We start from the raw sequence: 25,578 nt of genomic DNA on the forward strand, positions 1-25,578 counted from the left end.
GTGGTTTACCTTGGAAACCGGCCTGTGCCTGATTGTTGATTACGTTGTTTTTCCTCATAATACTAGCAGTTGGAAAATCGTCACCTTCTTTCTTTTTACAGTTGTTTTCAATTTCTGCTGTTATTATTTTTTTACATTTCCCCACTATTTCAAATGTCTTATTGTAATTAGAACTTTAATGCCATAATATTTTGATTTATATATTTTTCCACAACAATTTGTTGAAAAATGTGTGTTGTCAGAAAACAGCGTTTTGGAGCCACAAACAACAAGGCCAACTACTGGCCTGGCATTCGTATTCCAAATGTTTCCAGGTATTTTTCCAGGATTGTTTTTGACCATGTGGTACTTCCTGTCCACGGTATTCCCGTGTCTGGATGTGCAGGCTTTTCCCGGTAGTGCTGGGAGAAAAGGCAAACATGAATAATGCAGGAGTGCATGTGTGGCAAAAAGCCATCCAGAGTACAAGGCCTGCCTCATAAGTCCAGAATAGAGCTCTCGGTCTACAATGACCACTTTGTGGATGCTATTTGGTAAGCTCAAACACAGTATGTGATAGAAAGATCAAACACATAGCTCCCGTCAATCACCAGAAACGCTGCAAGCAGCGTCCTCCTAGCCGGCCTCCAATCCTCAGGATAGATCTGTAATCTGAAAATAGATTTTTTTTTGATGAACATTTAATGAGCCTAGAAGCTGCAGCGTGTTCGTTCACTCTCTATACTCAAGTCCGCCTGTCTTTTATTCATTTTCATCAGTCATATTTTCCATACGCCTTCCGATTGGGGAAAGGATCCTGACTGTCATTTATGCGTACCTGGCAAACGGAGGTACGTATGCGTATCCGGTCTTCTTAGAGTCCATCAGAGGGTGGGTGGTGGATAACGAGAGTGATTATGAATTATTGAAGGGAAGGTAAGAGAAGCCGAGGCCAAGCACAGTTTGTCCAATCAGATCAGGGACGATGAGGATGCAGATAGAAAGAGAGAGACGCATTATTATCTGTCTTTCCTTGGACTTTAACGTGCACAACATGTACCCCAAGATGGCTGCCATGTTCCTCATTTCAGGACACACCTTTAGAAGTTCTTGCTAGAGGCTTTGCTAATCAGGCCACGGCAGAGGTGGGCTACTTTTGGCTCATCAGCACTTTCTGACACATGAGGCGGCCTTCGGGAGGGAAGGATGAGCAGCGGCAGCGCAGCAAAAAAAAAAAAAAGCGAGGGAGTAAGGCGGCTTTTCGCCAGCCTCCGGGAACTGGAAAAACGATAAGAGCGGCTTTGAAGAGAAATTGTGTATTATATTTACGGAAATGATGAAATATTCCGATGAAGAACATGGCTGACGATTTACAAGGCAGCGTTCCAATTACAGTGAGAGTCTTTGCTGGGGGGAGTTTACAGTCCCTGAAGCTTAAAGGGACCACGTCAACACTGACCTTGTTTACCCGCGCCATCTGCTTTCACACTTACATGCTGGAGGCGAACGCTTGGGATAAACGCCTGCAACAAGCATCTGACCTTTCACTCGGGTTGGAATTGAACGATTCTTTTTTTTAATAATTTTTTATCCATACAAAATGATTCCGGTTCTGATTTCTCGTTTTGATTCCGGTTCCTCAGCAGGGTCAGAAACGTTTCTTACAGGGCGTAGAAATATCAAAGCCTGAACATAGCGTGAATATGCAGCGGTGGGGAAACAAGTCCAGGAACTGGGTCTCGGCCCAGAAAGCAAACTGGGGCTCCACAGATGAGCGATCCACCACAGGTTGCCGGCACGGTGGCGACAAGCCGTCGCATCGCATCAAGCCGTTTTGCGGCTCCTGATGCCGAAGTCGCCTCTCATCTGAAGAGAAAGCCAGAAGGCCACGTTTGTGCGACTGCAACTACAACCTAGCGTGACTGCACACGTGCCCCACACCAAATGAGGACACCGTTTGTGAAACCATACACCACATGGTGGCGCTGTCATTAAAACACCATGACTACAAAACACTCACCTAACTTGGATCACCAGCAAATGTGGAGCATTTGACAAACATGGCGGCCATCAAGTACAACAACTAAAAAATATGACAATCTATTCATTTCATTTCTACGTTACTTTACGAGAATGCTTCTGCACTCTGTTGGTCTGATTGTCCCTGGGGTGGGTTTATCCCTGCCACAACCAAATGTCATAAAAAAAACCAACAACCACACACAGGCACCGCAAAACACAAGCCCCGCCCCCGGTCCAGAAACAGGACGGGGAGGGGGGAAGAAACTCCCTTCCTGTTTTCAAAGACAACTCCTACGGCACACTGACTCCCCTTTCCTGCTCGCTCGGCCATCTCCGAACATCTGTCTGCCGCTCCTCTTCGGTGTGCAGCTTTATGAGAGGGTGGGGGGGTGGGGGGGTTGAGTTTCACTTCCATGCCATCTTGGTTTTGTTTCCAAAGCAGGATATGAGCTCTTTAGGGCCAAACGTAGATCCATTTGGAGTCCCTGGGGAGTCCCTGCTGAGTGCTTCATGCCGTGCTAATATGCTAATGCTACTTCATTCAGCTAGCTTTTAGGAGATGGAATCATAGATGTGGACAGACAGTTCTGGGATGGGGCTCAAGTGTTGTCTGAGTTTGGCTCGTCGGGTCTGAAAAGGCAACTACTGCAGCTTGAAAGCAAAAAAGGAAAAAAAAAAAGCTTTGTTGGACTCCCACTCCTGTCAGTCCTGACATTCCAAATATGGTCTGCAAGGAGCAGCGCTGACAGAGGGTCGCAGAAATTACTTCAGCACGCTTGCCGACTCACAACCGGGAAAAAGCAAAAGGGGAGGGACCATCTGGGATGGTGGTGCAGAAAATATTTGACCTCTAAAGATTCATCGTGGTCTGACATTTCCCACAGGCTAAAAGGCATCACATGATGCTAATGTACGCAACGCCGCAGCAACATCAGAAGTATAACGCTTCTCTACTAAGCACCTGACTTCTGCTTCTTAACACTTGACTTGAACAAGACATGACGAACAGCCACGAAACGTCTTTCTAATAAAGTGTTAGTCCGGGGAGGGGGGGGGGGGCAAACTGGCTGATATTTTCCGTGACATGCCTTTCCAAAGCGAACACAAAGTACTCTTGCAGCATGCCGCCTGTAGAGAGCGTTTCCCGCCCAGTTCCTTTCCTTCAGGCTGTGCCAAACAATCCAGTCTGCCGTGAGTGACATCCATTTTGCACCAGCAAAACATGCCATGTAAAACATCTGAGTACGGTTTGACTTTTCCAGACTCACGGTGTGATCAGCACTCAAACGGCAGCTAATGTAATGGTGAACAACACTCGCCCGTATGTGCGTGACACACAAGAACCGGGTTTGCCGACCGCTCACGTGGGTATGGGTATGGATATGGGTATGGGTATGGGTATGGGTATGGGTATGGGTATGGGTATGGGTATGGGTATGGATATGGATATGGATATGGATATGGATGTGGATATGGGTATGGGTACGGATATGGGTATGGATATGGGTATGTGTATGGGTGCGGATATGGGTATGGATATGGTAATGATATGGGTATGGATATGGATATGGATATGGATATGGATATGGATATGGATATGGATATGGATATGGGTATGGGTATGGGTATGGGCATGGGCATGGGCATGGTTATGGGTACAAATATGGGTATGGGTATGGATATGGTAATGATGGATATGGGTATGGGTACGGATATGGGTATGGGCATGGGTATGGGTATGGGTATGGGCATGGGCATGGGTACGGGTACAGGTACGGGTACGGGTACGGGTAAGGGTATTGGAATGTGTATGTGTATGTGTATGTGTATGTGTATGTGTATGTGTATGTGTATGTGTATGTGTATGTGTATGTGTATGTGTATGTGTATGTGTATGTGTATGTGTATGTGCATGTGTATGTGTATGTGTATGTGTATGTGTATGTGCATGTGTATGCGTACGGATATGGGTATGGATATGGTAATGGATATGGGTATGGGTATAGGTATGGTTATGGGTACGGATATGAGTATGGGTATGGATATGAGTATGGGTATGGATATGGGTATGGGTATGGGTATGGGCATGGGTACGGGTACGGGTAAGGATATTGGAATGTGTATGTGTATGTGTATGTGTATGTGTATGTGTATGTGTATGTGTATGTGTATGTGTATGTGTATGTGTATGTGTATGTGTATGTGTATGTGTATGTGTATGTGTATGTGTATGTGTATGTGCATGTGCATGTGCATGTGTATGGGTATGGGAATGGGTACGGGTACGGGTACGGGTAAGGATATTGGAATGTGTATGTGTATGTGTATGTGCATGTGCATGTGCATGTGTATGGGTATGGGAATGGGTACGGGTAAACTTTCTCTGTATTTTGTTTCTCATATTTCAATTTCAAAAAAAAAAAAAATAATATATATATATATATATATATATATATATATATATATATATATATATGGATATGGTAATGGATATGGGTATGAGCGGTCGGCAAACCTGGTTCTTGTGTGTCACGCACATACGGGCGAGTGTTGTTCACCATTACATTAGCTGCCGTTTGAGTGCTGATATAGCCATTTTTCTTCTATGAGTACGACTTTTTTTGTAAATATTACAGCTTTATTTACATTTTCTTGATGCCCATAATATGCTAACCTTTTTTTTTAACCAATGGCCCATCAGATCCAGCCGATGAAGACGTTCAAAGCTTGCTCTGCGTGACACTTGACACCCAGTTTTAAAGCACATGACCACCACCTACAGGACTGGAGTAGAACTCTATCTCTCTCTCAGCAGTATCTCTTAGTCTTTTCCAGGTTCTCCAGGAAGGGGTTCCCTATGAATTCAGAGCTCTTTGCCTGAACATCCAGCAGCAGAACAAGTCTCATCATGCAGGCATGTGTGGCGTGTCTGCTAAAAACCATCTTCAGACCTCATAGGGAATGTGTGGAAAAAGCAGACAGGGAGATCATCCTCACCATAACAAATATCTCCAAGGCAACCAAAAGGAAGGGGTCTGTATCCAGTAACACCGTCCGTTGCTTGGAAGTAGACCAATAAAACATTTCTGACACCTTTGGTATCTTCCAATGAATTAGGAGCACAGAATGAGCGCTGTTGCTCCAAGTCAACAGACTGTGAACTCAACACACACATCAAAGTACTCCGGAGGGATGCAGGCATTGAAGTACTCCTGGAATTCTACCTTCCTTATCCAAGTGCTGGAACTTGCAACATTCTTTGGCCCCATGATGGGTTACTTTGTAGATGTACTCAATAAGAAAAATTTTGAAAAATGTTAGCATAAAATGTCTGATAATGTTAAAAATCATATTTAGAAGGTGGTAAGGTGGTATGTCTAATGTGTCTTATTTTCCTATTTCATGTCTACTATATTGGGTAAAAGGAGTGTAAAGATGATTGTAGGGGTGTTATTTTATGACTAGAAGGCTCTATTCGTGTTAAACAATGTATTTAGCAGGTCGTAAATAGGTGTTCTATGTCTAGTATGTCTTATTTTCTCTTATTATGTCTACTATATTGGGTAAAAGGAGTGTAAAGATGATTGTAGGGGTGTTATTTTATGACTAGAAGGCTCCATTCATGTTAAACAATGTATTTAGCAGGTCGTAAATAGGTGTTCTATGTCTAGTATGTCTTATTTTCTCTTATTATGTCTACTATATTATATGATATATGATTGTAGGGGTGTTATTTCAAATCTAGAAGGCTCTATTAATGATAAACAATGTATTTATAAGGTTGTAAATAGGTTTTCTATGTCTAATATGTCTTATGATGTCTACTGCAGTATATTGGGTGATAGGAGCATAAAGATGACATAACGATGAAAGTGCTATTTCATAATGCATGTAGAAGTCTGATGACATCATAGATGTGTGATGGAGACAGTGGTATTATGGTAAAGGTATTATGGACAACAACACCTTGTCATGCGGAATACTGGGGGAGAAGCGAGGCAAAGACTGTACCGGAGTTGCCAGTGTGACAAAAAGAGGTGATTTTCCAGCATGGAAGCAGGATGCAGCTCACTTTTAGGAAGGAATGTTCCTGAACGGCAGAAGCTGAAGGGATTATTTCTTGCTTGTGTGGATTTCACAGCTCAGCTGGCCTTCACTGACTCCAGCTGTTTCCCTCCTCCGAGTGACTACTTTGGGCAAAAGACATCAACCCACCGCCGCCGCCGCGCCAGCTCAACCCAGGCCGCGTGACCATGAGGATGATGAAGATGATGATGATGGTAAAATTCCTGCTTCGCAAAGGAAATTCGTACAGTGGGAGAGGCTGTAAGGACAAGCATTGGTGTTTTCTGTTGCGATAGCATCGTGACGATGCTTGCTACAACCTGTCTATTAGGGGGGGCATAGTGGTGGGCAAAACCGTTCATTTCAGTGAACCGGATCATTCCGATTCATTCAGTAAAAAGATCAATTCATTTCGTTCATTTCGGTCAATTGGTCGTTAGCCTGTGATCTCCCCCAGTCATGTCGAGTCAGTCCGTTCACTCATGTTCATGTTCAACTCAACAGCGCAACAACACGTGATGACTAGTGCTGTGTCGGTCATGAACGAACGGGTCAAAAGAACTAGTCGTTTTTTTGTGAACGGAATGAACAAAGTCACCGACAGTGTCGGTCAATCTCTCCGTCTCAGCCTTTCTGTCAGCTAACCCCACCCACCCACAGAGTGAGGCGCGACGATATAATAAAACAGGCAAACATGGTGAACTGACTCTCCAGCCAATCAACAAAAAGCATTTGCAACTGAACGAACTGAACGGATATTTTTGAGGCGGTGACCTCGTTCATTCCGTTCACAAAAAAGAACTAGTTCTTTTGACCCGTTCGTTCATGACCGTTATACCACTAGAAGGGGAGGTGTCCACAGAGGTCAGGAACAGGTCTCCCATGTGGCCTACATGGTAACGCGCATTGTGGCCTCGAATGGGCGGTCGAGGTCTGGGATGAGAATAAACAAATGAATCACACAATCAATGAAAATGAAGTGGATGATCAATATGTTGCCATGTGCATGTGGTCTGTCTGGAGAGACCATTCTTTTTGTGCATTGCTTTGGTAATGAATGGAGTGAGCCCTTTGTCAGCCATACAGTCTTTTTGTATGGGCCACTAGCATACACACAGAGTACAGAAGAGTGTAATCCAGTAGAAATGAAATGATTAGATTGCAACATATTTTGGGGATATTTTTTCAAGTCATGTTCAAATCTGGTCTTGTAGGCCCAATCAGTAGGATCATCATCGTGAGGAGACACGTGGTCCACAACAAGGTGGATCCCCTCATCAGCGCCACGGGGCCATGGCATGACTGCCGGATGTGGGGAAAAAACATCCAATGGACTCTAAAAAAAGCACAGGAAGGAAACCGGGGGCGGGGTGGGGTGGGGTGGGGTGGCAGAGAAGTCACACCGGGGGTGTTCTGCTGGAGGAGAGTGGGAGAGTGAGAAAGGAATGTTCTTTCTTTCTGCCTCTTGTTAGCGTACACGCTCGTTCATAATAACCCCAGAGTGCACATCTCCTGTATGAAAACGTGCAGCCATACGCTTATTTTGCAGCTTGCACTTTTTCTGGGAGCTTTGCCCATCATCCACAATGCTTATGTCAAACATGAACACATATTTATTTCCCCAAAAAGACTTAGTAGACGACCGTAGACATCACACACTAGAACAAGTCATGGCACAGGTGATTAGCGAGCCAGTTAGAAGGGGTGTGGAGTCTGGAAGGTTATGGCTAAATGGTGCTAGGCCGGACTTAAACAATACACATAGCTGTTTATGTAGAATGAAGCAACATATTACTGGCTTGCTTTTTACTGAGGTATCGCTTGGCGATAAACATGAAGCTCCCTCTTTGATCTCTTTTAGGAGGGATAATTCAACAAATAACTATCACACCGCTATGGTATTAACTTCTGTTCAACATTTATATGCTGCCGCTCAGCAAACATAATTTGCAAACATAAGATTAGCTTTCACTGTTATGCCGATGACACTCAGCTGTATGTGCCATTATAGCTAACTGACCCACCGTGGGACTGTCTTATTGCTATTAAACAATGGATGTCCTGTAACTTTGTACTTCTATAACCCTGACAAAACTGAGATATTGATTTTTGGCACACCCAACTCTGAGTTTTGATAAAAGCATCACTACCCAAAGTGACTCTGTGTGATATTCGACTATACTTTTAAAAGCACATTAAAAATGTTACCAAAACAGCATTTTTTTCATCTTCGCAACATCGCTAATATACGGCCTATTCTATCTACTACTGACAAAGAGTTTATGCATTTGTCACGTCTTGCCTCAATTCCTGTAATGTGCGGCTTTCTGGTCTTCCAATGTCTAGTTCCAATGTCGGGAATCTCTGAATAATCGGAGAAAACCCATGGACTCCACAGGTTTTCTCCGGTTATTCCGGTTTCCTCCCACATTCCAAAAACATGCTAGGTTAATTGGCGGCTCCAAATTGTCCATAGGTATGAATGTGAGTGTGAATGGTTGTTTGTCTATATGTGCCCTGTGATTGGCTGGCCACCAGTCCAGGGTGTACCCCGCCTCACGCTCCAGCATACCCGCAACCCTAGTGAGGATAAGCGGCACAGAAAATGAATGACTCGACATGTGTACATACAGTATATGTAAAGATATGCATACATTGTATGTATATACTGTATATTTGTATAAATTCAAATCAATTTCAATCAAGTTAAGAGATGACCCAGACGTCTGAAAATCTATTGACCTAAGACTGGTTTCTGTGAGAGCTGAATGTTTCAGTCAGACTTGAAGTGTCTTCAGCCAAGCAATGAGGGGGTGCGTTCAAAGACACCACCTTTACCAAAGACTTTACCAAAATCCATTAGCTACCGCCGTTAACATTAAATTTTATGAAAATTTAAAAGAGAAAATTTTGCAAGAAATTGGGGAGGAAAAATGCTCTATTAGTAGTTGTCATACATTAAAGAATGAATGTTTCTTCTTGGAGACAAAGATATTAGGCGTAAAGCCACACACACACACACACACACACACACAGTGTTGGGCTATTTAAATGACTTTTAAATGGTCAGCATCAACGATTCCTTGAGATACCATGACTGAAGGATCTGTTGACTCCTTTTTGTAGATGCATGGATACTTCATAGACAGCAAATTGTCATATTAAAAAGTATATTAAAAAAATATTTTGGAAATTTCATGCAAGAAAATAGCTGGGATAGCTGGGGATAGGCTGCAGCATACACCCGTGACCTAGTGAGCCATCCATCAATCTCCTTCCGTCCATTATCAATCCATTTCCATCCATCATTCATCCAGCCGTCATCCAACTATCCATCATCCAACCATCCATCCATCCAGCCATCATCCATCCATCCATCATTCAACCATCCAACCATCATCCATCCATCCATCCATCATCCAACCATCATCCATACATCCATTTATCCAACCATCATCCATCCATTTATTTATCCATCCATCCATCATCCAATCATCCATTCATCCAACCATCATCCATCCATCCAACCACCATCATTCAACCATCCATCCAATCATCATCCATCCATCCATCATCCAACCATCATCCATCCATCCAACCATCCATCATCCAACCATCCATCCATCCAATCATCATCCATCCATCCATCATCCAAACATCCAACCATCCAATCATCATCCAACCAACCATACATCCATCATCCAAACATCCAACCATCCAATCATCATCCAACCAACCATCCATCCATCCATCCATCATCCAACCATCCAATCATCATCCAACCCTCCAATCATCATCCAGCCATCCATTCATCCATCATCCAAACATCCATCCATCCAACCATCCATCGATTCCTCCATCCATCCATCCATCCATCATCCAAACAGCCAATCATTATCCAACCATCCATCCATCCATCCATCCATCGATTCCTCCATCCATCCATCCATCCATCATCCAAACAGCCAATCATTATCCAACCATCCATCCATCCATCCATCCATCATCCAACCATCCATCCATTCCTCCATCCATCCATCATCCAACCATCCAATCGTTATCCATCCATCCATCCATCCATCCATCCAATCATTATCCATCCATCCATCCATTTCTCATAAAATTATTGTTTTTTTCATATTTGGTGATGTTTTTCTAGTTTTCTTTTTCAATTGTATTTTTGGAATATACCAAGGGGCAATTAAAAAAAGCATCCACGGGCTGCAAATGGCCCCCAGTCCACACTTTAATCACCCCTGGACGAAAGGTTGCTAAAGACCTAAATGGCAACGATAAACAAAGCTGTCTGTTTTGTTGTTGTAATCAAAAAGCAAAATAATGTTCTGTACCCCCCCCCCCCCCCCCCCCCATTTATTCCTCTACTCCTCACACACAATGTTCAGCTTCTTTCCCAGCAAGATCCTCTCATACTTCTCATCTTTCAGCTTCAATGAGCGCTTGGCACTCACACAGCACAGTGCTCACTAGGGATGAGCGAGTACACCACTATCTGTATCTGTATCTGTATCTGTATCTGTATCTGTATCTGTATCTGTATCTGTATCTGGATCTGGATCTGGATCTGTATCTGTATCTGTATCTGTATCTGGATCTGGATCTGGATCTGTACCTGGATCTGTATCTGTATCTGGATCTGGATCTGGATCTGGATCTGGATCTGTATCTGGATCTGGATCTGGATCTGGATCTGGATCTGTATCTGTATCTGTATCTGTATCTGTATCTGTATCTGGATCTGGATCTGGATCTGGATCTGGATCTGTATCTGTATCTGTATCTGGATCTGGATCTGGATCTGGATCTGGATCTGTATCTGGATCAGGATCTGTATCTGGATCTGTATCTGGATCTGGATCTGGATCTGGATCTGGATATGTACCTGTATCTGGATCTGGATCTGTTCACCCATCCAGAAGTGGGCGTGGTTTAAAGGGAAATGTGTGGGGCTTACATCTGTACATGATTTTAAGTCTGAAATTGATTAATGAGAGGTTGTTGCTGTGTATTTAGTATTATTATCCCGCTCTTTGTGTACTGTGTACGTGTGTAAGTGATCTATAAGACATATTATTTAATTATTGTTTAAGTTGTTGATTCAAGCAAACATGGATTTTTCTCAAAAAACACAGCGTTCTGTACTTGAAGCAAACTGTTCCAAGTGACTTTATATCACCAGCCAAATAGAGCAGCGAGCCGTATACAGCTCTCTGGTGAAATGCATCGATGGATGGCAGCGTGCATACTGCAACATAGCACTCCTGTTTTATGATGACTTGGTGGAATAAGACAAAAATACATTTCAAGGAAAATAGCGCTCATCTACCCCTGATTGACATCACACAAGCCTGCATACAAGCATACGTTACAAGACAGGTTTAGCAAGTCTACAAACTGAAAGAGAGGCGAGATGAAGAAACTCCAAAGTGGATGAAGTGTGACCAACGCCACACAAGTCGTTTTTAACTTGCTGAATGAGATTCCGCTCCTCTGTGACCACCGCTTGTAGAGTCCATCTCAGGAGAGGCGGTCGCTGTGTCTGACTGGCCAATCACAGAGCATGAAGAGTGAATACATAATTAGCATTTTGTTTTGACACAAATACGGAAATCTACTCATTTCATACGGCTACGGATCCGGTAAAAATGCATTATCTGTAACGGATACTTGTTTATAACGTACACACTCGACAAAAAGCAAAGTGTGATGGCTCCCATGGAGTCACGTGTGAAGAGGAGCCAACGACTTTAGCTTCCATGTGCATGAACTCTGACATGCAGCTCGGAGGCGGGAGGGAGGAGGGGACCAAAAAGCCTGGGAAATTGTGCAGCTTGGCTCTGAGAAATATCCTGATCCTGAAATGTAAACACGTCTGAACTCTGATCTGGCATCTCCCCCTCCCCCTCGCTTTTTCCCAGTCTGCATTCTGGGCCCTGCCGAGGACATCGGGAGCCCACCTTCTCATTTCCTTTTCGGGGGGAGCACATAGGCTGCTTGATGGACTCCACTGCATTTTCATGACGGTGTTCAGTGTAAAGAATGAGAAGGAGGCGACTCCAACACCGACTACAGTCACATCGCTGATGGGAGAAGACTTGAAGATAAACTGCACGCTACTTTGCCTTCTTGCTGACTCATGAAAAGAAGACAAACATGCGTGTGTGTGTGTGTACGCTGGTACACAAAACACACACCTGGTTCCCACAGGGTTCCGGTGTCAGCCATGAGCAGCAGGACCGCTCTCGTGGAAAGACACCACATCCAACCTCCACCAACGTTCCTCACACTGCAGGAAAAACCTGACATCAACTGTCCCGCAATGCAAACATTGACCTCAGCGGCCTCCAAAAGTTAACACACAACACACACCTAGCAGGTATCTTAACAAAAGTAGACTTCCTTCCTTCCTTCCTTCCTTCCTTCCTTCCTTCCTTCCTTCCTTCCTTCCTTCCTTCCTTCCTTCCTTCCTTCCTTCCTTCCTTCCTTCCTTCCTTCCTTCCTTCCTTCCTTCCTTCCTTCCTTCCTTCCTTCCTTCCTTCCTTCCTTCCTTCCTTCCTTCCGTCTGTGCCCTCTAAAGATAGAAAAAGTACCCGTAACTACATGCTCACAATATGGATAGAAAACTTTTTGGAGCTCTTTTCAAAGCGGCCTTTGTATAGGTGGAATGGGTGTGTCCCATGACGTGCATTCATTGGCTGCCCCTTTTTAGATGTTTATAAAACACAGAAAAGACAAAGATGTGTTCATGTCTCACATAAGCATTGTGGATGATGGACAAGTTGCACTTTCCTTTAATAGCTGTGGCTGTAGGCAACCTCCCAATGTCATTTTTTAATGAACGCCATTCATTTTCTACCGCTTATCCTCACAAAGGTCGCGGGGGCGCTGGAGCCTATCCCAGCTGTCTTCGGGCAAGAAGCCAATTAACCTAGCATGTTTTTGGAATGTGGGAGGAAGCCGGAGTCCCTGGAGAAAACCCACGCATGCACGGGGAGAACATGCAAACTCCACACAGAGATGCGGGGACTGCAGTTTGCGGGGACTGCTGGGGTGCTGGACACTAGGTGGGTGCACTCAGGAGCTAGGGGGGTCGGGGCCAGGTGGGTTGGCTGGCGGGGTCGGCAATGTACTGGGGTTTTGCTGGGGTGTCCGATGTTGCCACTCTTCTTTTGTTGTTTTGTCTTATGTAAGATTATTTGATTATATGTGTGAAAAAAAAATCACTTCTTGAATTGGTAACTGCTCTGGCGTAGAGAAGGGGTAGGATTTAATAAGCTTTGGAGGTAAAAAGGAAGAAATGAGGATGTGTTGATGAATCCTAATGAAATATCATGACATGACTACTACCAGGAGAACCAGAGTATAGAGGGGGAGGAGTGACCTGCTGTGGCCCAGCAAGGTGCACTGTATTCAGGCACTCCCTCCAAGTAGCCGCTGTGACACCACGGAAGTCTCTGGTAAACCTTTTGCTCTTTTCAAACGTTCCAAGTAGCTAATGAGGTTCTTTGTACTCCATGGGTTTGGTACAACTAGCACAGGAAAAGTCTCAGTGATGTCAGACAAGTGAGCTTAGGGGAGCTCAAGGTTATTAACATCATATGTATATTTTAGACTTTCTCACAGAAACGATGCTGCGTTCAAGGACTGGCCAAGAATGTGTAAAAAGTACAGCTTGATGAAAGCAAGATGATCAGTGAAGCATGTAGGAGTTAAGATTTGTAAGGGTACATGCATGTTTACTTGTGAGATGTGGAATGAGTGTTTGGGAACCCCCAGGTGTCAGGTGAGTGGGAGTGGGGGTATTGTGTAGGAGCACCTGGACTGTCTGTCCTAGATAATATCCCGTCTTTCCTTGAAGACGGAGAGTGAGGCGGATCTGCGACGCTTCAAAGACAAGCACAGCCATCCCATGGGCGGCTGAATAAAAGATGAACTGCAGGCTGTGAGGGAAGACGGTGGAAGGAAGGAAAATGACAAGTGGAGATATTGTGCAAGTAAAACATCAACGCAAACCCTCACTGGCCTGCAGGATGTCTGGTAATATTTTGTACTTAGCATCCAGCATCTTTTGGGGAGGTTGACAAACGTCCCACAACACAACACTGTACACCCTGGACTGGTGGCCAGCCAATCACAGGGCACATATAGACAAACAACCATTCACACTCACATTCATACCTATGGACAATTTGGAGTGGCCAATTAACCTAGCATGTTTTTGGAATGTGGGAGGAAACCGGAGTACCCGGAGAAAACCCACGCATGCACAGGGACAACATGAAAACTCCACACAGAGATGGCCGAGGGTGGGATTGAACTGGTCTGCACGCTAACCACTCGACCGCCGTGCAGCCCCACAGCGTAACTTATATTACATAAACATAATGATGAGCCAAAGTTACATTAAATACCGAAATCAACAAGAAAATTAAGTAATTATGACGCTTATTAGAACAATAGATGGTCAGACAGTTAGCTTGAATGCTAATGTTAGCACCAATGAACAAAAGAACCCATGGAGCACAAAGAACCTCATCAGCCACCTGGAATGTTTGAACCAAATTTGCCAGAGACCTCCGTGCCGTCACAGCGGCTGCTCAGAGCGTGTGCCCGAATACAGTGCACCTTGCTGGGCCACAGCAGGTGGCTCCTCCCCCTCTGTACTCTGGTCTGAAGTTGTAAATGTAGGTTAGTGCTTCTGGTTCAGCAGATAACTCCAAGACCTGGTCCCTGCTGAGTACTGTAAGTGAGATGAGGCATCACATGATAGAATTATGGGAAATCATTGTGAGCACAAGCTCTCATCTCTCCTTCCCTGCTTCTCGGATTTCATCCCAAACAAACAACCTTTGTTAATCTGCGCCGGCTACTCCAGTGTGAAGCGTCAATACTTCCCCTTGCTTGCTAATGGAGGTGAAGAACTTCAAGAAAGGCTCAGCTTTATTGATCATTACCAAAAAGAATCATATCTACCTGGTAAATGTTGGATGTGTGACAGCGGCCAAATGGTCCAAACTTTGCCTCAACTGCTGGCCGTTATTAAAAACAAAACATAACCTGAGGGCCTGACGACAACACGCACGCCAGCGGCTGCGTTCACGCTCACACATCTTGCTGCGCTCATCGCTTTTGCTGTCAACACAAACACGACACGACAGTGATGTTCCATGACCTCCTCTACGTTTCATCATCCATCCATCTTCTACAGCGCCTGTCCTCATGAAGGTCAGGCTACGCTGGAGCCAATCCCCTTCTCAACGTGTCGGGATGCCAAGCAACATTGCTGCATGTTGTCGAGAGCTGCATGGGGCTGTGTTGACAATAAATGAGCTGACAGCCACTCGCTTTCAAACACACACACACACAAACACATGCACTCACACGCACACACATGGTGTTTATCTCATGTTTATGTCACCCTGCTTTCACTTGATCAGAAATATGTTACTTCCTTTTTCATGCGAGGGTCATGTTGAATGGGATTGGATAATAAATGTACACAGGAAGTACTAGGGAACACAGGAAGATACTATCACCTACTATCACAGTAGTAACAGAGGCAGGACAGCGCCTGTGTGAAAGGGAATACAGTTGTGGGAAAACCAGGGCAGGACTGTCAAGTTGATATGTCAAACTGGTACCATGGAGGGCAGAGACGCTGCAGGTGTCTACAAAGGTTTCATGTTTCATGGTTTCATCCACTCAGGCATCCACCCACCCACTCATCCATTCATCCATCCATCCATCCATTCATCAGCCCATCCATCCAACCATACACCCAACTATCCATCATCCATGCATCCACCCACCCATCCATCTTTCCAACCATGCATCCAACTATCCATCAACTTGCATTCACCCATCCATCCATCCAACTATCATCATCCATGCATCCACCCATCCATCCACCCATCCATCCATCCAACTATCCAGCATTCATCCATTCATCTGTCCAACCATCCATCCAAAACTATCCTTCATCCATGCATCCACCCACCGTCCATCCATCTCTCCGTCCACCCACCCACCAACCCATACATCCATCTCCATCCAACCACCTACCAACATGCCCATCCATCCAACCATCCATCCTTCCAATCATCCAACCATCCATCCATCCAACCACCCATCCATCCACCCAACCACCTACCCACATGCCATCCATCCATCCATCCATCCATCCAACCATCTATCCTTCCAATCATCCAATCATCCATCCAACCACCCATCCAACCAGTCACCCATCCATCCACTCATCAACCCAACCCCACCCGTGCATCCATCCATCTTCATCCACCCAACATGCCCATCCATCCGTCTCTATCCACCCACCCATCCATGAACAAACCCATCCATCAGTCCATTCATCCATCTCCACCCACCCATCCTTCCATCCACACACCCACCCGTCCATCCATCCAAAACTGCATTGAGAGTATTTTATAAGTATTTTATGAGCACAAAGAAAAAGGATGTTTTTATCAAAGTGGTAATATCAAAAAGAAGAAAGCTGCAACGTTCAGAAAATCAGCTGGGATAAAAGTTGTATTGTGAGAATGAAAGTAAAATCTTTTGGGATGAAGTCATAACACAATGTTATGAAATAATGTTGAATGTAGTTAAATATTTCTATGCATGAGCAAAAAATGTCAAAGTAAGCAGAAAATAGGCTTTGTAAAACAAAGCTGTTTTATATGTAAGCTGTATGATAGGTCATGTATCAACGTGGTCCCTGCATCCTTTCATATTTTAGGATGGGGGCCCTTTGTAGAAAAAGTTAGGGCACCCCTGGTTGATGTGTAAGAAAGGAGGACATGGTCAGCAGACCACTTGCAGCCCAGACCTGGGGCATATTCTAAAAATATGATATCATAAGAGTGACATCATATTACATGATCACGTTCAGCATACTTACAAAGTGTAAAACATCATAATTCAATATCAAAATATCCTTTTGTCTGTCAGGAGAACCTTTGGACCACGCATGACCTTCAGATGGTGTCAAGTATCTCTAGTATCTCCTTGCACCAACCATGTGGGTCTAGCACATGTGGTTTTAGCAGGCACCCTGCCTGTGCTTCTAGCATATGTGGGTCTACCAGGTACCCTGCATGTGGGTCTACCAGGTACCCTGCATGTGGCTTTAGCAGGTACCCTACATGCAGGGGTCCACTTGTAGAGTGTAAGTGTAGGTGTAGAAGTTGTAACTTGAGGTCGAGGATGGTTTTACTGACCGCCATGCGTGTGGACATCTTCTGGTCCCCCTCCAGGACCCTCTGGCCCCCGTTGGCCCTGCCGCCGTACTCCGGAGGCTGCTGGCCGGAAGCGCGACTGCCCTTGCTCTTACGGTTCCCCGGTCCCTGTTGGACGACGTTGAGCAGGTGAAGCGTGCTCTCGTGCTCCCGGTCCGAGCTCTCGACCTGGCCCCTCTGGTAGCGGTCCTCACAGGTGGAGTGGTGCCGCCGGCAGAGCTCGATGCGGGCGCGCAGCCGCTCCACGATGGCGCTGTGCAGCTGCGGCACCGCGGAGCCTCTGGAGGGGCCGTGCCCCATCGGTCCCGCGCCGATGGAGCTCAAACCGACACCCAGCATGGGAGCGAAGGCGCCGGTGGTGGACTGAGCCGGGGTGGCCTCTCCCATCCCAGCCTGGTCCCCGAGGTTACGGGGGTTAGAGGAGGTCGGCACAGTCGTGGAACAGGACTCGGTTAGGATCCCATGAGGACGAATTACCAGGTATTTGAAAGATGTAATCCAAGTAGGTGACACACAGCATCCAAAGTGGATCCAAAGTGAAGTTCAAAAACGGCAGAAAGCCATCAAATGCGGACTTGTCTCCATCATCACGATGATTGGGATCATCCCTCTGCAAACATTGCCCACAAGTGGACGGACGTGGGCTTAAGTGTCCTATTGATCGTCTCACAACACACAAAAAGACTCACAAAATCCACTTGAGCTACTTCTTCTTGCTTCTTCCTTGTCCGTGGATTGAGGTCCTTCTCAAACAGCCCATTGACAGTGTGAGCGTGTGCGTGTGCGTGTGCGTGGCAACAGAGCTTCATTGTGCGAACATTCCTGCAAGGACGTGACGCACACTTGTTGGAACAGCTTCAAAGTGCTCTGGCGCCCTCTGGTGGATAGAAAGGGAAGTTGTTTTTTATACTTCATGTATTTATTGAACTGACGTGTTTTATTTCGAGTAGAAACTTTAGATTAATGATTTTAGTCACGATTTCAATGAAGGAGGCCAAGAATACAGCAAAAAGAACATCATTCGGTACACCTACATGAGAAAAACATGCCTTGTATTTGATAGTTTTATACACAAAGGTGTATGTATTGGAGTACGGGGGCCTCGTACAGGTCTAGGTGGACATAAGGAAGTACAGGTGACCTCGTACAGGTTTAGGTGGACCTAAAATGTTGATTATATTGCAGTGTTGTTAGTGCACAGCTGGAGGTAAGAAGGACGAAAGGATGTGTTGATGTGTCCAAATGAAACATCATGACATGACTACTACCAGGAGAAGCAGAGTATAGAGGGGGAGGAGCCACCTGCTGTGGCCCAGCAAGGTGCACTGTATTCGGGCACATGCTCCGAGCAGCCGCTGTGCTGCCACGGAGGTCTCTGGGAAACCTTTAGAGCTTTTCAAACGTGCCAGGTTCTATGTGCTGCATGGGTTCTTTCCCCTAATTTGGTACAACATCCTTCCTCTTCAAGTCAGTGTTTCCAAAAAAGGAGCACTTAATTTGCTCACCTGGACAATACGGGTAAACCTACCTCATTTGGAGGGTGTTTTTCAAATGATGGGTTGTTTTTATTTGTATTGGTATCTTGATTCTCTCATATCAGCATAATAATTATTGGTCCAATAATTATGTTGCATGCCTATTTTACATATATATACATATATATACATATTTGTGCATATGTAAACAAATAGTCTTAGGAGCACATATATGGTATTTCATTGCCCTGCAAGTGATGATCTGAAATGATCTGCTGAAGAAGCGTTGTGTTGACGTGTTGGTTTATTCTACGTCCACAGTAGACATGATACGGGTATGACAAAGGCTTGATGAGCATCTTCTCTCATATTTCCTTCCACCATCACTGGACGCTTCATTAGGTACAGTGCACACAGTCAAGCACCATGATGCCAAGACATGTCCCATTCAGCGCATGACGTTAGAATGACAGCTGCTCCTCATATTTTGGCGCTTTTACAGTGTGCAGGTGTACCTAATCATTTGACCTGTGCGTGAGAGACACCTTGGACATTTGCCATGATGTGAATAAATTAATAAATAAAGACACAACTTCAGTAGTAGCAACAGCAGGAAACACAACACACAATCCTAACAACACAAAGTCACATCATTGCTTCACATCTGCCTTTTAGCTTTTTCCTTCACGGCTTCTTTTGTCCTTTTGCTTCCCTCCTTGGCTGGCTCGGCCTCCTTTCTCTCTCTCTCTGACTGACTGGCAGCATAAAACTCCTCCTGCTGCATGGGAATGCACCTGCTGGCACCTGCTGGCACTTAGGAGTACAAATGATGTCAAAAAATAGAAAAGCAGTAAAAATGTAGAAAAAACATGAAGTGGAGCGGCTGGCCGGCAAAGGGTTCCAGTGGTTCCAGCCCACAATGAAATACTGGACTTCAGGCGTCCCACATGGCTCTTTCTCAAAAACACAACGGGACAAATTGCAATTTGACCAAGGCAACTCTAGTCTGACATGAGTAAGGCAATTTCAACTCATGGACACAAGATGGCGTCAAAGAGGCAGTTAGTGCACGGTAAGGAAAAGTGCACTTTTTTTTGGAATGAAGTCCATCTCCATCAGCCACGATACTTAAGTGAGACATTAACATATTAACACATTAACACACTTCCTCTTTTCTGGGCCTTCTAGAGATGTCAAAACAGAACAGAAAAACAGAAAAAGAGGCAGCTACGTCATTGGACACACCTATTCCGCCTCCAAAACCAACAAGGCTCAATGTCCAACACATCAGCTGCATATGAAGCACATTGTTATTATTATTCTTATGAACATTGTTACGCCTAAGAACTACTTTACTGGCGTATTGACACCTGGCCACACCACAGCTCGCTGCTAGCCGGCTAGCGCCTAGCATCGGCACACACTGGCTCCCAATGCCTCAGGGTGCTAGCTAAAGCTAACGCTACATATTGGAGCTTTTTGTTTTTCACGCTAAGTATAGCCTTCCTTCCTTACGACCTTCACAATAATAATATATGTTATTTCCTAGGTACCTAAAGACGTGTTACAGTAGAAGATAAAAGCTAGATAAGAAGCAGATGAAATGATTGCTAACTGGGTCATGTGAGGTCGTGCCTGTCTGCTGAAAAAATGACGTGTATGACTTTTCATTCTTATGGTGCCTGGTAGTAATATTAATGTTCATGTTTTGTTTAATACAAGACTGTCTTGTGACAGAAAGCGTGCGTTCATCGTCAGGATTGTGGAGGAGGGCAACATGTTAAAAAAAGTGACTTTTCCTGTCATTTCTATTTCTTTGAAGTGGAAATGAAATAAGTGATGAAGAATGCTCCTGTTTGGTTCGGCCATCTTGGTGAGGTCAGTGCCTGCTAGCTAGCTTTGCAAGGCAATGTCATGGCTGCTTCTGCATCGTCATCTTTGGTGCCCTCCAGGAAAGCCCCGAGTAAAACCTCTCCAGTGGCACATCTACTGTACACTCACATGCCCAGCAGCTCAGCATAAAGGGAGGGATGTGGCGCTTTATGGGGGAGGGGTGCCTTTTTCATCCCGGTAACAACAATGTCATAAGAGTGTAATAACAGTGTCATAAGAGTGGAATAACAGTGTCATTATGATGCAAGGTCACAGGAGGTAATGGGTTAAGTTGCAAAAAATAGCTGCTATGGCTTGCTCATGGGCGCCTGGGTTGGTCACCCTTCAGTGTGTACCCGCTCATAGTGCAAGAAAAGAAGAACTGGGGGCGGGGCGATGCTGATATTTGGTCCATAGATGCTTAAAAGTCACCTGTAAGTCTACTGTCGGAAGGGGGCATGGATACGTTATGGCTTGGTCTTCGTTCTCGCTTTCTTCTGCGTGTGCGCAGGGTCAAGACTTGACCCCCTTGGCGGGCTCGGTAGACTGACGCACATCGGTCCACTCCTGCATGGTGTTCTGCAGCGCCTGAGTCTTCTCCTTGTCCACTAGCACGTAGTCCACCTTCTCGTCCGATGTCACCGACGACGTGGAAGGCTGTGGACGCACAAGAAAGCCATTCAACAGGACGGCAGTACTCGGGTATGATCCCACGGGTATTCAGGCCTGCTGCCTTTAACGTAGTGCCACAGGAACCAAAAGGAAAGGTAAACAGGAGAGAAATCACTACTGCACAACTACTTTGAAGTAGAATATGAATACTGCAGTAGTGGTACTATAGTAAAACTCATGGAGCACAGAAAAGACATCATCAGCCACCTCGGAGCATGTGCCTGAATACAGTGCACCTTGTTGGGCCACAATAAAAAATAGCCACAGGTCGGCAATGGTGCCCGGGCCGCACAATCAGATGCCAGTTTACCTTTCGGTGTGCGCAGGGCGAGCCGGGCTGGAAGTCCAGCGCCAGGTAGTCCACGTTGCCGCACTTACGAAGAGCCGGGCTGCCGGTGCCGCTTACGGCCGGCGAGGTAGAGGCAGGATTCTGCTGCAAACAAGATGGCTGCCGGTTAGCAACAAAAAGCGCTCCATGGCACAAAACGGCCGCAACTCGCAACTCTCACCATCGCCACGTAATTCTCCTCGCTGTCTGCCGAGTCGGTGCTGGTGATGCTTTGGGTGGAGATGGGTCGACAACGCTGTGAGGACATGGAATTCACAGCCGGCCTGCAGAAACGCCGGCAGCTATTTACCTCCTGACCTCAGGAGTAAACACACTGCTGTGTGTGTGTGTGTGTGTGTGTGTGTGTGTGTGTGCAATGAGGCCTGATATGAGACTCACATGGGCCGGGTCCAAGACATGGTGACTGGGCTCTTAAATGGCAGCTCGTCAATGAAGCCGTTGTTCTTCAGATCGAGAGGTGTTGGCTTGGCTGGTAGAACACAAAGACGCACTGTCAGCACAAATGAAGTCAACAAAATAGACTACTGAGAAGGACGACACGGTGATGAAGTGGACTGTGCTGCTCAACAAAACTGTTGTGGGGTCAAAACCGGGTAATGCAGGTCAGGTTTTTCTATGTGTGGACTTCTTATTACACCGACACAATCTGTCTGTTGGCTTCACTTCAAGTCCTTCTCGTCACACTCACATAGCACAATCACATCTGTGTAACACTTTATGACAGATTTTGTTTTACAAAAATAGCCATGTTATGTTGATTAATGCTAAAGAAGCATGAGACTTGTTACAAAAATAGCCATGTTATGTTGATTAATGCTAAAGAAGCATGAGACTTGTTACAAAAATAGCCATGTTATGTTGATTAATGCTAAAGAAGCATGAGACTTGTTACAAAAATAGCCATGTTATGTTGATTAATGCTAAAGAAGCATGAGACTTGTTACAAAAATAGCCATGTTATGTTTATTGAGACTAAGAGGAAAAATCCTAAAGGCCTTTAATGTTTACAAAAACACGTATGCTATGTCTGCTGACGGATAAATGGCTTCAATGAAAAAAGCAAAATGCATATTGAGGAAATTGAATCTACGTTGATGTAAAGAAAAAAGATGTAAGTTGGATTAGTTGAGCACACAGCTGCTTGTACATCCATCAAAAGTAAATCAAAGATTTTTTTTAATTTGGATTGTTCAATGTTAATTTATTATATTCTATATTTAATTCATTTGACTTCTGATTTATCTATTCATTTCATATTTTTCATCATTAACATGTTCATGGGATATATTTCAGAATTGGATGTATAGATGAATGACTAAAACGTATGAGGACACCAAAGAGTCTCGGAAGTTTCACTCACACTTCCTGTTGGGCTTCAGGTTGCGGTTGATGGGCGGCGGAGTGACGTCGCTGAGGCGTCCCGGTCTCTGACACGAGGAGGCGCCACTCCCCTTGCGGGCCGGCAGCGTTGCCGAAAACCCTGGGAAGTCAAAGTGGTGGGGACCGGGGCTCATGGGGATGTAGACGTTCCTGGGACTGTCCCCCTGGGCGGCGCTCAGCGGCGACGAGCCGGGATTCATGGGCACGTAGTTGTCATCCGAGTTGCCGCTGTCCGAGCGGGTCAGCGGGGTTCTGGTCCTCTGGGGTGTCAGGAGTCCCAGGCGGTAGGAAGCAGGCGAGGATGTGAGGAAGGGAAGGAGGATATTAGGAAGGACAGGAAGACGTGAGGAAGGGAAGGCGGGGCAGGGCGACTCACCAGGTAGGAGCTGAAGCCGTCGTTGACGGACTCCACAGACTGGCCTGAGCTGCTGAAATGTAAAGGACGCTGGTGGCTGCTGGTCTGGAAGGAGGAGCCTGAGGGGAACAAAGAAGATCAACAGTGAAAAGCTAAAGAAAAAGCACGGGCTAGCATGCTACCTCTGTGCAGCCTGATGTTCTCCACAGCCGGCAGAGTATTCCTTCGCGGGATGACTGTCACCGCTGCCGACGTCTCTCCGTTTTGACTCCCCAGCGAGTGAGGACTCCCCCACTGGCCATCCGAGCCGGGCTTTGGTGGTCTGGGCGGGGGGGCGCATGACGACTCCGAGCTGGATGGCGTCAGCGCGTTGTGATTCTTATCAAACGTCCTTGGGATTTGGTAGAGGGATCCGGGTGGCGTGGGGAGGTCGTAGTTGTCGGTAGGCCGCTCGCTAGGGTGGGGGGCCAAGGTGTTGCAGGGCGTCTGGAAGGTGTATAACTCCTCACTGTCCAGGTCCAGCTCAGCCGGGCCGCCTAGGGCCTCGGTGCCATAGCCCCGCGGGAGAACATAGCAGGCCTCCTCGGGGGAGTCGTCGGGGGCTGGGAGGTGGTGCTTGCCGGGTTTGGGAAGGCTGTAGAAGCCGTGCAGCTGGGCCCCCATCCCGTTCAGACAGTGGGAGAAACCGTGGGACAGCTTCTGGACCGCTGAGTCGTTCCCCAAAAGGACGTTGCTTCTTGTGGCCTGAGAGAAGCTGGCACTCCTGCAACACCCACGCATACAAATTTAGACACGCCCCAATGTCTTACTTGTGTTATTACTTGTCCCGTAAGTCTGGCTGACTTGAAATTTCTCACACAGCGCTAAAAAAAACGACTGTAACTTGAGGGTATTTTAACAAAATAGTGGTACACAAAAACCTTTGCAGGGACAGTGTACAGACGCAGATGAAGACTGATGATACTAGCGTCACAGCGTTCATCATCAGCTGTGGAAAACATACACAGCAGTGGACAAACGCCGCCGGGCAATGGAACGACACGACAGAAAGTTACCCTGAGGTCTGATTTTTTCAAGGAGGTGTTTTTGTGTGTTGCAAGTGTATTACTCTTTTGAACGCATATTGTTTTGGAAGCCAAACTCTTTATTGAAGTGGCCCCACCAACTGGAGCTATGTTCCTCATCACCGAAATCCAATAGATTTGATAGACTTACACTGCTAATGTAAAAAAAATCTCAAATGGACAAGCACTAGGACCTAGCAGAAAGCAGCTGATTAAGTGCTAACGTGTGATTGTGCATCACTGTTGTCAATCATTTTGTTTAGCTAGCTGTTAGCTAGCAAGAACGTCCTTGATAGCTAGTGTTCATCTGCCACTGTAAGTTGCTAACGCTGCCTGGTCAGCTAGAGGGATTTTAATATCAAATTAACATTTTGAGTCTGTCTGTCTGTCCGTGTGTGTGTGTGTGTGTGTGTGTGTGTTCCCCACCGCGCCCTGTGGATAACCTCCGTGGGAGGCTGGGAGCCACTAATGTCTTTTTGATGTAGTTACTCTAAAGTTGTGGGTACCCCAGCGGCCACTAGATGGCGCCACAGCTGCTCCAATAAAAGGGTCAGCTTTTGCTGCTATTATCGGGATGACTTGTTTATTTCCTGGTTGGGTCGTTACAAATAACGAGCTCCTCTGTGTTTTATCACCTTGACTATAAGATGTCTAATGTCTCTGTTTTTTTGTTTTTACAGACTTCATGTTTTAGCGCCATGACCGCTATAGGAATGTAATGGTTTAACGCTGAGTCATCCACAATGTAACACTTTTAACATCCTACATCATTGTAACTCCCGTTGTATGTCAGGTTTGCCGCATGGCCACACGGAGGTAGGTGGGGGCGCCTTTAGACATCAAGCCAGTGATGGAAATAATGTCAACTACAATCAATCTTGTTTTGATTCGCATGGAACAAAACAAGCTTTCTTTCTGTATAAAGCTGATGAAACGACCTACGGCCACAGCCTCACTGATCATTGTTGGTATTTTAAATATTAACCTCCCTGGAACATGCCGCCCTTTTGAACTAAACATAAAAAAGGTTCACTTCAGCGTTTGAAAAAACATGACAAGGTGTTTAACCTCCTTT

General features: G+C 45.6%; 2 protein-coding genes across 3 annotated transcripts in view; both read right to left on the bottom strand.

Annotated features, from left to right (window-relative positions):
• The window catches only part of zmp:0000001236 (mastermind-like protein 2), a 37,424-nt gene extending 19,282 nt beyond the window's left edge, over nucleotides 1-18,142 (bottom strand). The window contains exon 1 of the mRNA XM_058079134.1: nucleotides 17,319-18,142. Coding sequence (XP_057935117.1) covers nucleotides 17,319-17,723 — 405 coding nt within the window. The 5' untranslated portion in view covers nucleotides 17,724-18,142. The remainder of the gene's footprint in view (nucleotides 1-17,318) is intronic.
• A 168-nt stretch (nucleotides 18,143-18,310) lies between these two features.
• Nucleotides 18,311-25,578, bottom strand: part of gab2 (GRB2-associated binding protein 2) — a 30,959-nt gene continuing 23,691 nt past the window's right edge. The window contains exons 4-10 of one of the 2 annotated variants that reach the window (XM_058080207.1): nucleotides 23,622-24,202; nucleotides 23,461-23,558; nucleotides 23,065-23,344; nucleotides 22,083-22,173; nucleotides 21,865-21,967; nucleotides 21,666-21,785; nucleotides 18,311-21,340 (exon numbers count right to left, since the gene is read on the bottom strand). In XM_058080207.1, the coding sequence (XP_057936190.1) occupies nucleotides 21,197-21,340; nucleotides 21,666-21,785; nucleotides 21,865-21,967; nucleotides 22,083-22,173; nucleotides 23,065-23,344; nucleotides 23,461-23,558; nucleotides 23,622-24,202 (1,417 nt within the window). In that variant the 3' untranslated portion in view covers nucleotides 18,311-21,196. Of the gene's footprint in view, nucleotides 21,341-21,665; nucleotides 21,789-21,864; nucleotides 21,968-22,082; nucleotides 22,174-23,064; nucleotides 23,345-23,460; nucleotides 23,559-23,621; nucleotides 24,203-25,578 lie in introns of both variants that reach the window. The other variant, XM_058080206.1, reaches the window with a different exon arrangement.

Source organism: Doryrhamphus excisus, chromosome 8 (genome assembly GCF_030265055.1).
Source record: "Doryrhamphus excisus isolate RoL2022-K1 chromosome 8, RoL_Dexc_1.0, whole genome shotgun sequence".
Taxonomy (NCBI): Eukaryota; Metazoa; Chordata; class Actinopteri; order Syngnathiformes; family Syngnathidae; genus Doryrhamphus; species Doryrhamphus excisus.